Source organism: Oncorhynchus tshawytscha, linkage group LG13 (assembly GCF_018296145.1).
Source record: "Oncorhynchus tshawytscha isolate Ot180627B linkage group LG13, Otsh_v2.0, whole genome shotgun sequence".
Lineage (NCBI taxonomy): Eukaryota > Metazoa > Chordata > Actinopteri > Salmoniformes > Salmonidae > Oncorhynchus > Oncorhynchus tshawytscha.
This window is the reverse complement of record NC_056441.1, coordinates 58,618,457-58,631,064: the sequence shown is the minus strand read 5'-3', so window position 1 is coordinate 58,631,064 and position 12,608 is coordinate 58,618,457. Positions and strand designations below refer to the sequence as shown.

The 12,608-nt window shown below is 43.0% G+C and overlaps 1 protein-coding gene across 5 annotated transcripts in view; it reads left to right on the top strand.

Annotated features, from left to right (window-relative positions):
• LOC112265384 (arf-GAP domain and FG repeat-containing protein 1) overlaps positions 1 to 12,608 on the top strand; it is a 40,226-nt gene continuing 27,618 nt past the window's right edge. For 3 of the 5 annotated variants that reach the window (XM_024442631.2, XM_024442630.2, XM_024442627.2), the window contains exons 1-3: positions 3 to 381; positions 10,555 to 10,648; positions 11,960 to 12,075. In XM_024442631.2, the coding sequence (XP_024298399.1) occupies positions 215 to 381; positions 10,555 to 10,648; positions 11,960 to 12,075 (377 nt within the window). In that variant the 5' untranslated portion in view covers positions 3 to 214. Of the gene's footprint in view, positions 382 to 10,554; positions 10,649 to 11,959; positions 12,076 to 12,608 lie in introns of all 5 variants that reach the window. The other 2 variants (XM_024442626.2, XM_024442629.2) reach the window with 2 other exon arrangements.

Sequence of the window (12,608 nt, the reverse complement as noted above, 5' to 3'; positions counted from 1 at the left end):
GATAAGTGTCAAGCTGCTGGGTGGCGCTGGTTTGCCCATGGAAACCAAGCGCGGATAGTGCGTGACTCCTCGTTCAGCCGACAGCACGAGTAGCCGCTCTACTCCGTTCCTTTCAGACAGAGTCGGTACCCGTTTAGCAGCAAAAGCTTTTCCCTTTACTTGTAATTCCCCATCCTTCCCTGGTTGTATTTTTCTTCCCCTATTTGTCCCAGTCATGGCGGCGAGTGCGAAAAGAAAGCAGGAGGAGAAACACCTGAAGATGCTGAGAGAAATGACGAGTTTGCCTCCCAACAGAAAGTGCTTTGACTGCGATCAGCGCGGCCCAACCTATGCCAACATGACCGTGGGGTCTTTCGTCTGCACCTCCTGCTCTGGCATACTGTAGGTACACATGTGATTGAATGAGTGACATTTTCATTCCGCGTTGACAGGCCGCAAACATGTCTGCTAACTAGCTACTTACTAACGTTAGCTAGCTAACCGTTAGCTAGGCTAGCTATCCACCCCCTCCCCGTCTCTTTTCATTTAGAACCGCAATTGTCTTGTGAGTTGGGTGTCTGCTGTGCTAGCTATAGGTAACTAAATATAGGCAGACTTTTGTGATATCTAGTACAATAATATGATAGTTTACTAACTAACCAGATACAGATATCATCTATTTGGCTAGTAAGCTCGCTGGTGGCTAACTAGCTAGCCACATAACGGCAATTTACCGGTAGCTAGCTATAACGTTTTAGCTGGCTCCAATCAGTTAACCAGTTTACAGGAGTAGCAACTAACTGGTAAGCCGCTAGATGTGAAAGTGTCTAGGCAAGAAGTCTGACTATGATATGTGTGTTTTTCTATAGTTAAGAAACGTGTCACCTGCTGCTGCAGTCTTTTCACACTGCAACCTGGACTCAGAGGTAGACGTAACATAGGATGTGTTCGTAAATAAATTTGTGGTGCCCAGAATGCACTCTGGGCGTTCGTAAATTCAGAACATTCAGAGCAGTCACTGGGAGCTCTGGCGGAGGAGTAGGGTTGAATGGAGCGTTCTGACCTCACAACAGTAGTCAAGCACCCACGCTAATTGACTAGCTTACTAGCTACTTCCAGACACAAATGAGAGAATATCCCATTCTGACCATTTTACTCGCCCTAGCAGAGCTGTTTTCATGTTATCCACAGCGTTGGTGACTGTATCTGTGCCACTGGCAACAATTTAATTATTCCTTTTGCCGACTTTTACTGACACCGGCCATATTCAACGGGTGTTGAGCATTGTAAATTCATCACTTATTCTGCACTCTGGCACACTCAGAGGGCCCTGAAATCGGAGTAGATAGCCAGAATGAATTTACGAACACGCCCATAGTAAACGAAAATCCGGGACACTCAAAATAGGTAGGGCTCTGACTTCTTTTTTTATTTTTTATTAATTAAATGATTGAATTAATTAAATGATAAATTAAGTTAGAATCCTTCATTTATGAGATTTGCGCACTCAACCTTTGGGTTGCTAGACGTTCACTAGTATTATTCAAATCACATTTTATTGGTCACATATACACATGGTTAGCAGATGTTATTGCAAGTGTAGTGAAATGCTTATGCTTCTAGATCTGACAGTGCAGCAGTGTCTAACAGGTAATATCTAACAAATTCCACAACAAAACCTAATACACACAATCTAGTAAAGGAATGGGATAAGAATATATAAATATATGGATGAGCAGTGACAGAGCGGCTAAGATGCAATTTATAGTATAGAATAGATACGGTATACAGTATATACATATGAGAAGTCATGTGAGATATGTAAACATTCTTAAAGTGGCATTATTAAAGTGACTAGTGTTCCATTTATTTAAGTGGCCAATGATATCAAGTCTGTAGGTAGGCAGCCGCCTCTTTGTGCTAGTGATGGCTGTTTAACAATCTGATGGCCTTGAGATAGAAGCTGTTTTTCAATCTCTCTGTCCTAGCTTTGATGCACCTGTACTGACCTCGCCTTCTGGATGGAAGTGGGGTGAACAGGCAGTGGCTCTGGTTATTTATTGTCCTTGATCTTTTTTGCCTTCCTATGACATCTGGTGTTGTAGGTGTCCTGGAGGGCAGGTAGTTTGCCCCCGATGATGCGCTGTGCAGACCTCACCACGCTCTGGAGAGGCCTGCAGTTGTGGGCGGTTAAGTTGCCATACCAGGCGGTGATACAGCCCGACAGGATGCTCTCGATTGTGCACCTGTAAAAGTTAGTGAGTGTTTTTGGTGACAAGCCACATATTTTTTTTTCAGCCTCCTGAGGTTAGGGTTACACTGTCTGTGTGCGTGGACCATTTCAGTTTGTCGGCGATATGTACACAGAGGACTTAACTTTCCACCTTCTCCATTGCTGTCCCGTCGATGTAGAATCGGGCATCATATGAAGTCTAATGTAGCATCATTTGATGCAAAGTGCATCATATGGCTGTATTTTGAAAGTTATATTTCTTGAAAACTTGTTTGTTGACATGCAAAACATTTTTGGACTATATCAACAATGGACTAATGAAACAAATACCAAAATATATTTTTTGGGGTGGAGTTTTCCTTAACTAACCTTCTGTTTTATGTAACCATAACAAACATAACATGTACTAATTTGACTGTCACGGATTTTGGTTTACTATGGTACGTCTTGTCTATGAGACCAGCCTGCACACTAGCAAGCTAACTTTGCTCCTCATGTGGCTAGCTAGCATTTTTTTAGTCTACCACCTAACTCAGCTAGTTATCGAACCAGGCAAAGTTGACCACATTAAAACAAGTGTCATCTACCTAGCTAACTATACAGGTAGGGATTTGACTATTGATCATTCCCATTAAAACCTATTTTCTGGCTCACTATTTAGCTAACAGTATTAATGTGATCCAAGGTTGATGCTGTACCTCTGCCTTGTACTATTGTGTAACCAAGCATCTGTATAGTTTGGGATTTGAGGATTAGTGGGACTGAAGCTGTGTTTTTCTCCTCCCTTCTACCACCGGAATAATGCAATGTCAAATATTGTTGAGGAAATGTGTGTAAAAATATATATATAATATTTATATATATAATATATATATATAATATTTATATGTGTGTTTTTTAAATATTTTTTATAACACCATACAGGCAGAGAAAAAAAACTAGAATTTTTGATGTGCTGCAGCTATTTCATGTCAACCTGACCTTGTTTGTTCAGAATCTGACTGCCTGGTGGTTGCATGCATGGTAAAGAACGACCTGTTACATATCTTAAACAGACGACATCACTGGTGTACTGTTCACCATTTCCTGGTTTGCAGCTAGGTTGAAGAACATCCGGTGTCTTCAACAGCAGCAAGCTTGTTTGCTTTTTTCATCATTGAAATAATTCCTGCTGACATACAAATGAGATGAAAATGAACCCAGCGCTCCCTGCTTTGCTAGCCTATAATATTCTGCAGTAGATCTATATGATGTCATTATGCTAATATTTTCATAAGCACTTGCAGAACATCTTTCCTCTCAGGTCTTTGGGGGGGGATTTCAGTTTTTTCTCTTGCTTACACAGTTAGGCTTAAAACCACCCATGTTGTGCTAGTCAGTACATTTGCAGATTCTTGTCTAGCATCACAGTTTGTGTATGAGGTTTGCTGTAGCCTTCTGCTGAACTCAATTGCACCCAGTTTGCATAGGCTACACTGCAGAGCTAGGTTAGCAACCAATACCTCTCTCGGTCTCTGTAGTGTCTTGACACAAGTTCCTGAGCACCAGCCTCACCCTTAGGACACAAGCCCACCACTGTTTGCCGTGCCCTCTGTGGAGACACTTGTGTAACCTTCAGAAAGAAACACAACCACATTGGTTATTAATTCAATAAGATGTTCATTGTAATGTCCTGATTACTTCATCAATGCTGCCCAGTGAGACGCCGGGCTTCGCTTTCCTTCTTCAATGCCTCACTGAGGTCAACCTGTCATGGTCCATTAGCAGATAATGGTTAGCTTAATAATGGCAGAAAAGGGGAAGTGTCTGTCCCTCCCTTACTCTATTAAGACCTTAATAGCTCCATTAAGAGGTAGGGGAATTGAGACTGACCTATATGCTGACCACACCACCTGCGTTGCATTCGCAAGCATTGCAAAATGAATGTACACATACAATGTTATTCAATCATTTCATCTAAACTGCTTGCGCGTGTTAAAGAGCGTCTGTGTAGCCAGGCGCTAAAATAGAACTTGGTTCTATTTTTGATGCTTGATGCACTGCAAGTCCAGCCTTTCCCATCTCCTCATTGGTGTTTAGGAGCATATACCCAAGTGGGTGATTGAAATCTGAACTGAGGTCCACACTCCAGTCCAGTTGGTGGTAGTAATGCACCTTAAAGCTGGTTGCCAACTGCCATATAAAGTCCAAAGAATAATACTACAACTGATTCTGCTACTACTACTACTGATTCTGCTACTACTACTACTGATTCTGCTACTAATACTACTACTACTGATTCTGCTACTAATACTACTACTACTGATTCTGCTACTAATACTACTACTACTGATTCTGCTACTAATACTACTACTACTAATACTACTGCTACTACTACTACTGCTACTTACTACTGCTACTACTACTACTGATTCTGCTACTGCTACTACTGATTCTGCTGACTTACTACTGCTACTACTGATTCTGCTGCTAATTACTACTGCTACTACTGATTCTGCTACTACTACAACTACTACTACAGGAGGAGAGATTACCAGAAACTAACTGGGTTTCCCATTTTATCTGTGGATTCATTGTCAGAGTAGAAAACACAAACAATTTTGTGTGACTCAAAATGGGTCAAAATTCTACAAAGATCCAGTAAAATAACAACCCAATCTTTATAACCCAGGACAAATTAGCTAAGCTAGCTAGCTAAATGTCCATGAGTGGTTCATGTGTTTGGACCTGACCTTTCAACCTACGTATCCAGATTGCATCTGTTGTGGATGTTCAAAATCAACGTGTGCCCAGTGTAGTCCAGCATGTTAGCTGCTTCCCAGTCTGGTTTTAAGGTGCCCCTGTCTCCGTGTTGGGTTTGCCCTGTCAGAATTGTTCTTGCACCACAATGTTGGACAGTAGCCCCTTTCTCTTATTACACACATTGGAACTGTTTTAGGTACGTACTTGCATCATTAGGTTGAGTCTAAGTGGTACTATCCGGGTGGGCTGTGTTTATAATGTCCTTGTTCTGGCACTTAAGGTGTTTGTGCACTTATGTGCACTTCAACTGAGAACACTGTTAGAATCATTGTTTGCAGATTGACATAGTTTGGGCCTTCCCGTCTCTCATCTCTCTAATAGTTCTGCAGGGATTACACTGTGAATTTCCAACTTGTGCTCTGGTATTACATTTTGTGATGGGGGATAATTTAGTTATTTTCTGAACTCAGACACACAGGCCACACAGCCAAAACTGTAAAGTGTATGCTACCTAGTCTTACCTACCTACCAAACATAGGCCTATAGGCTAGCCATTTCAGGTAGGTTATTAATGTGTTGTCTAGCTAGTGGTCTATACCTTGTTCCAATGAAATAACACAATAGCTAGCTGGTCCATCTTTAGAACTAGTGGGATTGGATTTGGTTTCCCAGCAGAACAATGACCTCATCTAACCTATCCTCCTTTCTGCTGATCAGGCTATCCATTTCACTTATGAAGTTAAACTGAGGCTTATGCAAATCTTTCTTGGCAGGACTTAGTGACTGTCATGTTGCTGAGATAGAGAGATGTGTGGGAGGCAGCGGAAAGGACTGTTTTGCTGTCTACCTCGTGGTACTCTATGTATGCAGGAAGCCTGGTGTGATTCTAGTGTGGGGAAGTGGTGGCATGGCCCATTGGCCCTGTTTTGCAACAGCAGGGTGGTTAAACAGGAAGTGGAAAATTGTAGGAAGTTGCGAATTGACTTCTTCTCTCACTTTGCTTCCCAGGAAGGGTAGAGGAGGTTAGCGCTGACTGGGAGACATCAAATTACTTTACGTGGGACAATTTCCCACACCCAGATTAGTATTTTTAAGGGTGGACTCTGTATTAGCATGCTTTTAAGTCCAGGAGTAGGTTTAACTTCGTACGTCTGAGATCCCGCTAACGGGATCGATATGACAACAGCCAGTGAAAGTGCAGGGCACCAAATTCAAACAACAGAAATCTCATAATTAAAATTCCTCAAACATACAAGTATTTTACACCATTTTAAAGAAACTTGTTGTTAACCCCACCACAGTGTCTGATTTCAAAAAGGCTTTACGACGAAAGCACAACAAACAATTGTTAGGTCAGTACCTAGTCACAGAAAAACACAGACATTTTTCCAGCCAAAGAGAGGAGTCACAAAAAGCAGAAATAGAGATCAAATGAATCGCTAACCTTTGATAATCTTCATCAGATAACACTCACAGGGCTTCATGTTACACAATACATGTATGTTTTGTTCGATAAATTTCATATTTATATCCAAAAATTTGAGTTTACATTGGCGTGTTATGTTCAGTAATGTTTTGCTTCCAAAACATCCGGTGATTTGCAGAGAGCCACATCAATTTACAGAAATACTCATAATAAACATTGATAAAAGATACAAGTGTTTTGCATGGAACTTTAGATAAACTTCTCCTTAATGCAACCACTGTGTCAGATTTTTTTTAAACTTTAAGGAAAAAGCACACCATGCAATAATCTGAGTACAGCACTCAGACACAAAAACAAGCCATACAGATACCCGCCATGTTGTAGAGTCAACAGAAGTCAGAAATAGCATTATAAATATTCACTTACCTTTGATCTTCATCAGAATGCACTTCCAGGAATCCCAGTTCCACAATAAATGTTGTTTTGTTCTATAAAGTCCATAATTTATGTCCAAATACCTCCTTTTTGTTCGCGTGTTTAGTTCACAAATCAATATTCACGACGAGCAGGCCAGACGAAAAGTCAAAAAGTTCCATTACAGTTCATAGAAACATGTCAAACGATGTATAGAATCAATCTTCAATAATGTTTCAACCGGAAAATTCCTTTGTCTTTAGAAATGCAATGGAACGCAGCTACCTCTCACGGGCGCGTGCCTGACTGCGCTCATGGCCTTCTACCAGACCTCTGGTTGAAACAGCTCTCATTCTCTCCTTCACAGTAGAAGCCTCAAACAAGGTTCTAAAGACTGTTGACATCTAGTGGAAGCCTTAGGAAGTGCAATCGGGCCAAATGTGAGCAGTTCCACGCCCATCCTCCTCCTGAGCTCTGTCTCTTGTTAACCACAGGCACTTACTTTGTTGACCAGCCCCCCTTCCCTTCTACAGGAACCTACCTTAAAGACCCTCTGGGTCAAAGGTCAACTTCAACCTGCAAAACTATTTCAACGCTCATTCATAAGACTGATGCTTGATAGTGGCGGTCTTTCCTTCTGTTGATCCTAATGCCTTTTGATTTGGCTCAAGATTAATAGTTGGTTTTTGGTCTCGTCTCGTCATCGATTTGAGTAGGTAACTAGGCCAGTTAGGTTAACTCAACTCCTTTGAGTTGTTAACTAGGCCAGTTAGTTAGGCTAACTGATTTGAGTAGTTATTAACTCGTCCCCTCTCCCTCCCGCCTGTGGCATGTTTATTGGGTGGAGTTTAAATCTACTGTGTTAACACATTCCAAATGAAGGTGGAGAGGCTTTTCCCAGGAGGAACACAATGTTTGTTGTAGAGGTTTCCTTATAGTAGGAAGTTACTATAGTAACACGTGGCGGCAGGTAGCCTAGTGGTTAGGGCATTGGACTAGTAACCGAAAGGTTGCAAGATCAAATCCCCAAGCTGACAAGGTAAAAGTCTGTCGATCTGCCCCTGAACAAGGCAGTTAAACCACTGTTCCTAGGCCGTCATTGAAAATAAGAATTTGTTCTTAACTGACTTGCCTAGTTAAATAAAGGTAAAATTTAAAATATTGACCATGGTTCAGGAACCACAGTTATTTTCTGACCACGTCGGCCAGGACCTGACCACGTGACCTGACCAGGAAAAGCTCTCAGACCTAGTTGAATTGTTTTCTGGTTACTTCATGTGATTTGTAAAAACTCCTGAGCCCAACCATAGTTTATGTTGACCTGAGTACTACAGAGGTGTTAGCTGCTGAGGATGCTACATAGATGGCCTCTGCTGGGACCTGGGTTCAGCACTACCAGTCCCTTTATCTCTTTCTCTCAACCTGGAGGAGTCAGTGTGTTAATGACAGACACTCCCCTGCTGGGTGTTTCAGCTCTTTACACATACTGTGTGTGTTTGTCAGAGAGAGAGACACAAAATAGTGGGTATGCAAATCAAACGTTTCACTGTAACCACACACACTCGCAGAGGGATTAAAAAGTGTCATAATTGTTCAATTGCGGTGGGATGCCATCCTATTTCAGAGCTGAAGGGGTTTGGAACTCTCTCCCAGTATCTGACCTACTTTCCTCCTCATGAGACTGAACTGATCATTCACGTGCCCCAGGCTCCACACACAGACACACACACACACACACACACACACACAGTGAGCGAGACACACACACACACACAGAGAGACACACAGAGAGGGAGAGAGAGAGACACACACAGAGAAAGAGAGAGAGAGAGAGTCACACACAAACACTCACTTCACCCTCCTGGTTGGATAACTGGCCAGTCTGAGTAGAGCGAGAAAAGGTTGAAAAGTCAAATGTTCCCCACACTAGTAGCCACAACTACCCTGTCGGGTGTGCTGTACTTTGTGCCAGCATGAACACGGTCGGAATGATCTAACAGGCTGAATCTAATCCATGTATTGGTCTGGGTCACATTCATTAGTGCACTGCACACCTTAGAAAAACAGTTTGCAGTGGGAAAACAAGCATTTTTCAAGTTCAGCTACTCCCTCCTCCTTTTTAACTTTAATTTGGTGTCTGGTGAATAAGACCTGGTTTGTTTGTGATATAGATTGACTGTAATCTCTGTGTGAGACCATGATGTGTCAGTCACTCTATTTGTGAAAAACAAACAAACCTCGAGGCCAAATACTATATCTGAATACATCTTACCATTGATGTAACTGCAATGCTAAATTATTACATGGCTCTAGTCGAATGCTAGTCTAATACTAATTGTCGACAACTACCCCTGTTTCCTACTTTGTCATTGTCTGTCAATAGGTCAGTAATTGAACCCAAAACATAGGTCGCGTCCTAAATGACACCCTATTCCCAATCCAGTGTCACTACTTTTGACCAGGGCTCTCTGAATGCGGCTCCAGTCAGTCAGTTGATTGAGTGGTGTTGTATAGAGCTGAAGATGGAAGGAGATGGATGGGCGATCCATAGCCATACACTGAGGCGCTCTACCATTTGGGTGGGACTCATCCTTCATTTCAACAAAGGGCTAAAGGCAAGAGCAGTGAATAATTGAAGATCTGCCTTAATCTAGTCTTACACAGCATCGCTCTCTCCCTCCCAGTTCTCTACAGCTTGTAGATCTATCTTAGGTCTCCATGGAGACTCTTTAGGCGAGGTGTGTGCGAGGACCACCAATCGCAGATTATTTTTTACATTATCGTGGCATTCAAATTTTGTCCATTTTAGCAGTGAATGTGAACAGGCCTATTATTATTAATTTAAACATTTTGCATTGTGAAAAGTAATGTAAAATTGTATTATTATTAGAAGAAAAAAAAGAAAAAACAAAACATCTATAACAAAATTGCGGACCACCTGCAGTATGGACCACAAACCAGCCCCCCTGATGTCTCGGGCTCACTCACACATCACAAGGGAACGCAAACACATACTTTAAAAGCCCACACACTTTCATCAAACACTCGTTCTCTCTCTCTCTCACACACACACACACACACACACACACACACACTAATATATATACACCCACACACACACACACACACACACACACCTAGTCTAACACTAACTCCCTTCAAGTGTAGCAGAGCTAGGTCACTTAACGAGCATTGCCTAATAAGTAACCTTGCATGAGACTGAAAGAAAAGTGTTGATTCTTAGATCGAGGCCTACCATTTAGGATTAAGCTCAGTGAACTAACAGTTATGTCTTGTGTGTCGTGACGGCAACCCGGGGTTCAGTACCCGTGTTGTTAAGCTATACAAGGGTAGAATTTCTCGCTCCCTCACGCTCCTCCTGTTTTGTTAGGCTATACAAGGGAAGTATTGCTCTCTCTCTCCCCCTCCTCTCTCTCGCCCTCCTCTCTAGTGATGTCTCTGCTCTGTCCTTGTCCCAGATTCTGCAGTAATAAGCCCAGCAGAACTCAGCACGTTCCTAATTAATCATTCCAATCTGAGTAGGAGTCGGTACAGGGATCTGGATCTTATGATCCTACTAAATGGGAGGGCTCTTCATGTGTGATGCTTTACAATTTAATTAACCCCCTTCCCTCTGTCTCCTCTTTCCCTCTCTCCACTGTTCTCTCCCCCCTCCTATTCCTCTTCTCTCCCATTTTCCTCTTCTTTCACCTCTCCCTTCTTCCCCCCTTCTCTTCTCTCCTCCCTCTCCTGTCCTCAGACGAGGGCTGAACCCACCCCACAGAGTGAAGTCCATCTCCATGACGACCTTCACGCAACAGGAAATCGAGTTCCTCCAGAAACACGGCAATGAGGTAGGCTGGCATGGCGACCAGGCCCCACAGACCTCCCAGGACTGTTGTCATCATGGCTGATGTCTGCCTGGGTCGTATTCACTAGGAACCAAAGGGAAGCAAACAGTTTTTTGTTTTTTTCTGTTGTCACTGTCCAGCTCTTCAAGTTCTTAGCACCCTGATGGAGACTAGAATGCAGAAACCCATACGTTTATAATGATGATGAAGTGTTTTTCTAGCCTGGTCCCAGATCTGTTTATGCTCTCTTTCTGACCTCTATGCCCATTGTGATGGCCAGACACACAAACAGATTTGGAACCAGGCTAGTAGCCTATGTTTCTATTCAACTTCCATTGTCCTCCAAGCTAGGCCACCTTTTGTAGCTCCACCTCTTAAATCTATTCACATTAGTCTAAGGAGCGCTGGCTGGCTGACTCCTTGCCCTCAATGCCCTGAAACTTGTTCTAACCCTAGATCATGGAATTCCTCACTTTGTGTTCCAGAATCCTATATGGTCGGCCTCATCTTTACCCCTTTTGGTTTTGGGTGACATTTCACAGATATTTCCCCTAATCCTGTAAAGTGGGATTTGTGTGTTTGCTGAGAATAGCGTGGTGGCGTGCCGACTGGGTGGCCACGGCAAAACAGACACAGCAGCTCTTTCAGGAGATGGTGCTCTGATGCTTTCTCATGCGTTCCACACGTTGGTCCTGACACGCACACACACACACACACACTTTAATCTGCTGCGGATTTCAAATTGGAGTAATGCGCTTCTGCTAGATGATATGGGAGGTAGTGGTAAAATTGAGCCTGTGCTTGTCCTTGTTGCTGTTCTGCAGGCTATGCGTGTCAGGTGCTTTATGTGAGAATAATATTCTAGGCCTATTGGAAACACCGACACAAGCCTTTGGAGGACATGTTATCTTCCGCCTTGACTTTACTGTCTGCTGCTGTCTCCACTTTTTAAATAGTGTGTGCCTGTCTTTCTCTCGCGCTCTCGGTCTCTTATGTGTTCTGTTTGTCTGCTTCTAATTGTAAAATCCCAGGTGTCTGTGTGTACTGGAACGTCTCTTAGCACTTGGCAAGTTGGTTGTAGATCTCTCCATTTCCGGGCTCCCAAGAGTGTTCCTGAATGTGCTACATTCTGCTGCTGTCTTTGCCTGGAGGTGTTGAAGTGTTGTCTCTTTTTTTCATGTTTGTCTTTTTCCTCTCTAAAGGTGATGAACCACATCTTCTGATTAGCCTGTGACTTTTATTCACCTTACATTTTTCAACAAACACGTTTTTCTGCCGTTTCTGTCCATCCCCTCTCTCGTCTGTCTTCTCTAGTCATGCAAACAGATATGGCTGGGGCTTTACGACGACAGAACGGCCTCCATACCGGACTTCAGAGAACCCCAGAAAGTCAAGGAGTTCCTTCAGGAGAAATACGAGAAGAAGAGATGGTGAGTGGCTGCTGTAGAGTAGAGTCCATAGGGCTCTGGCCAAAAGGAGTGCACTAAAAAGGGAATAGGGCACCATTTGGTGCGCCTCGCTTCACTGCATGAGGAAGCCCTGGAGACTGGCAGCTCACTGCAGTTGTGCCTCGAGCAGCAAGGCACTTTGCATCAGTAACAACACGTGTATTTAGTGGATGATATCTAGGTTACTGTATGCGTTAGTTAAAATCGTCATACCAGTTGGCATTGCAGGACAAGAAAGCAAGAGGGTAACGGCAATAGCAAGCCAGCCCGACGGTATGCGTTGCTATGGTGATTACAGTAAACGAAGTGCAAATCAACATCCGGTAGAAAACAACGCTATGACAGATGGAAAAAGTTGCAATATTTGAACTCTTGCGGCAAGTCCGGTCTACCATGGCGGCTGACGTCATTTCCCGTTGTGCTCTCATCGAAAACAATGACATCTAGTTTGCCGTCTACCTCATACCAGCTCGTACCATGCAGCATAAATGTTCTCACAGGAGCAGCCAACAGTA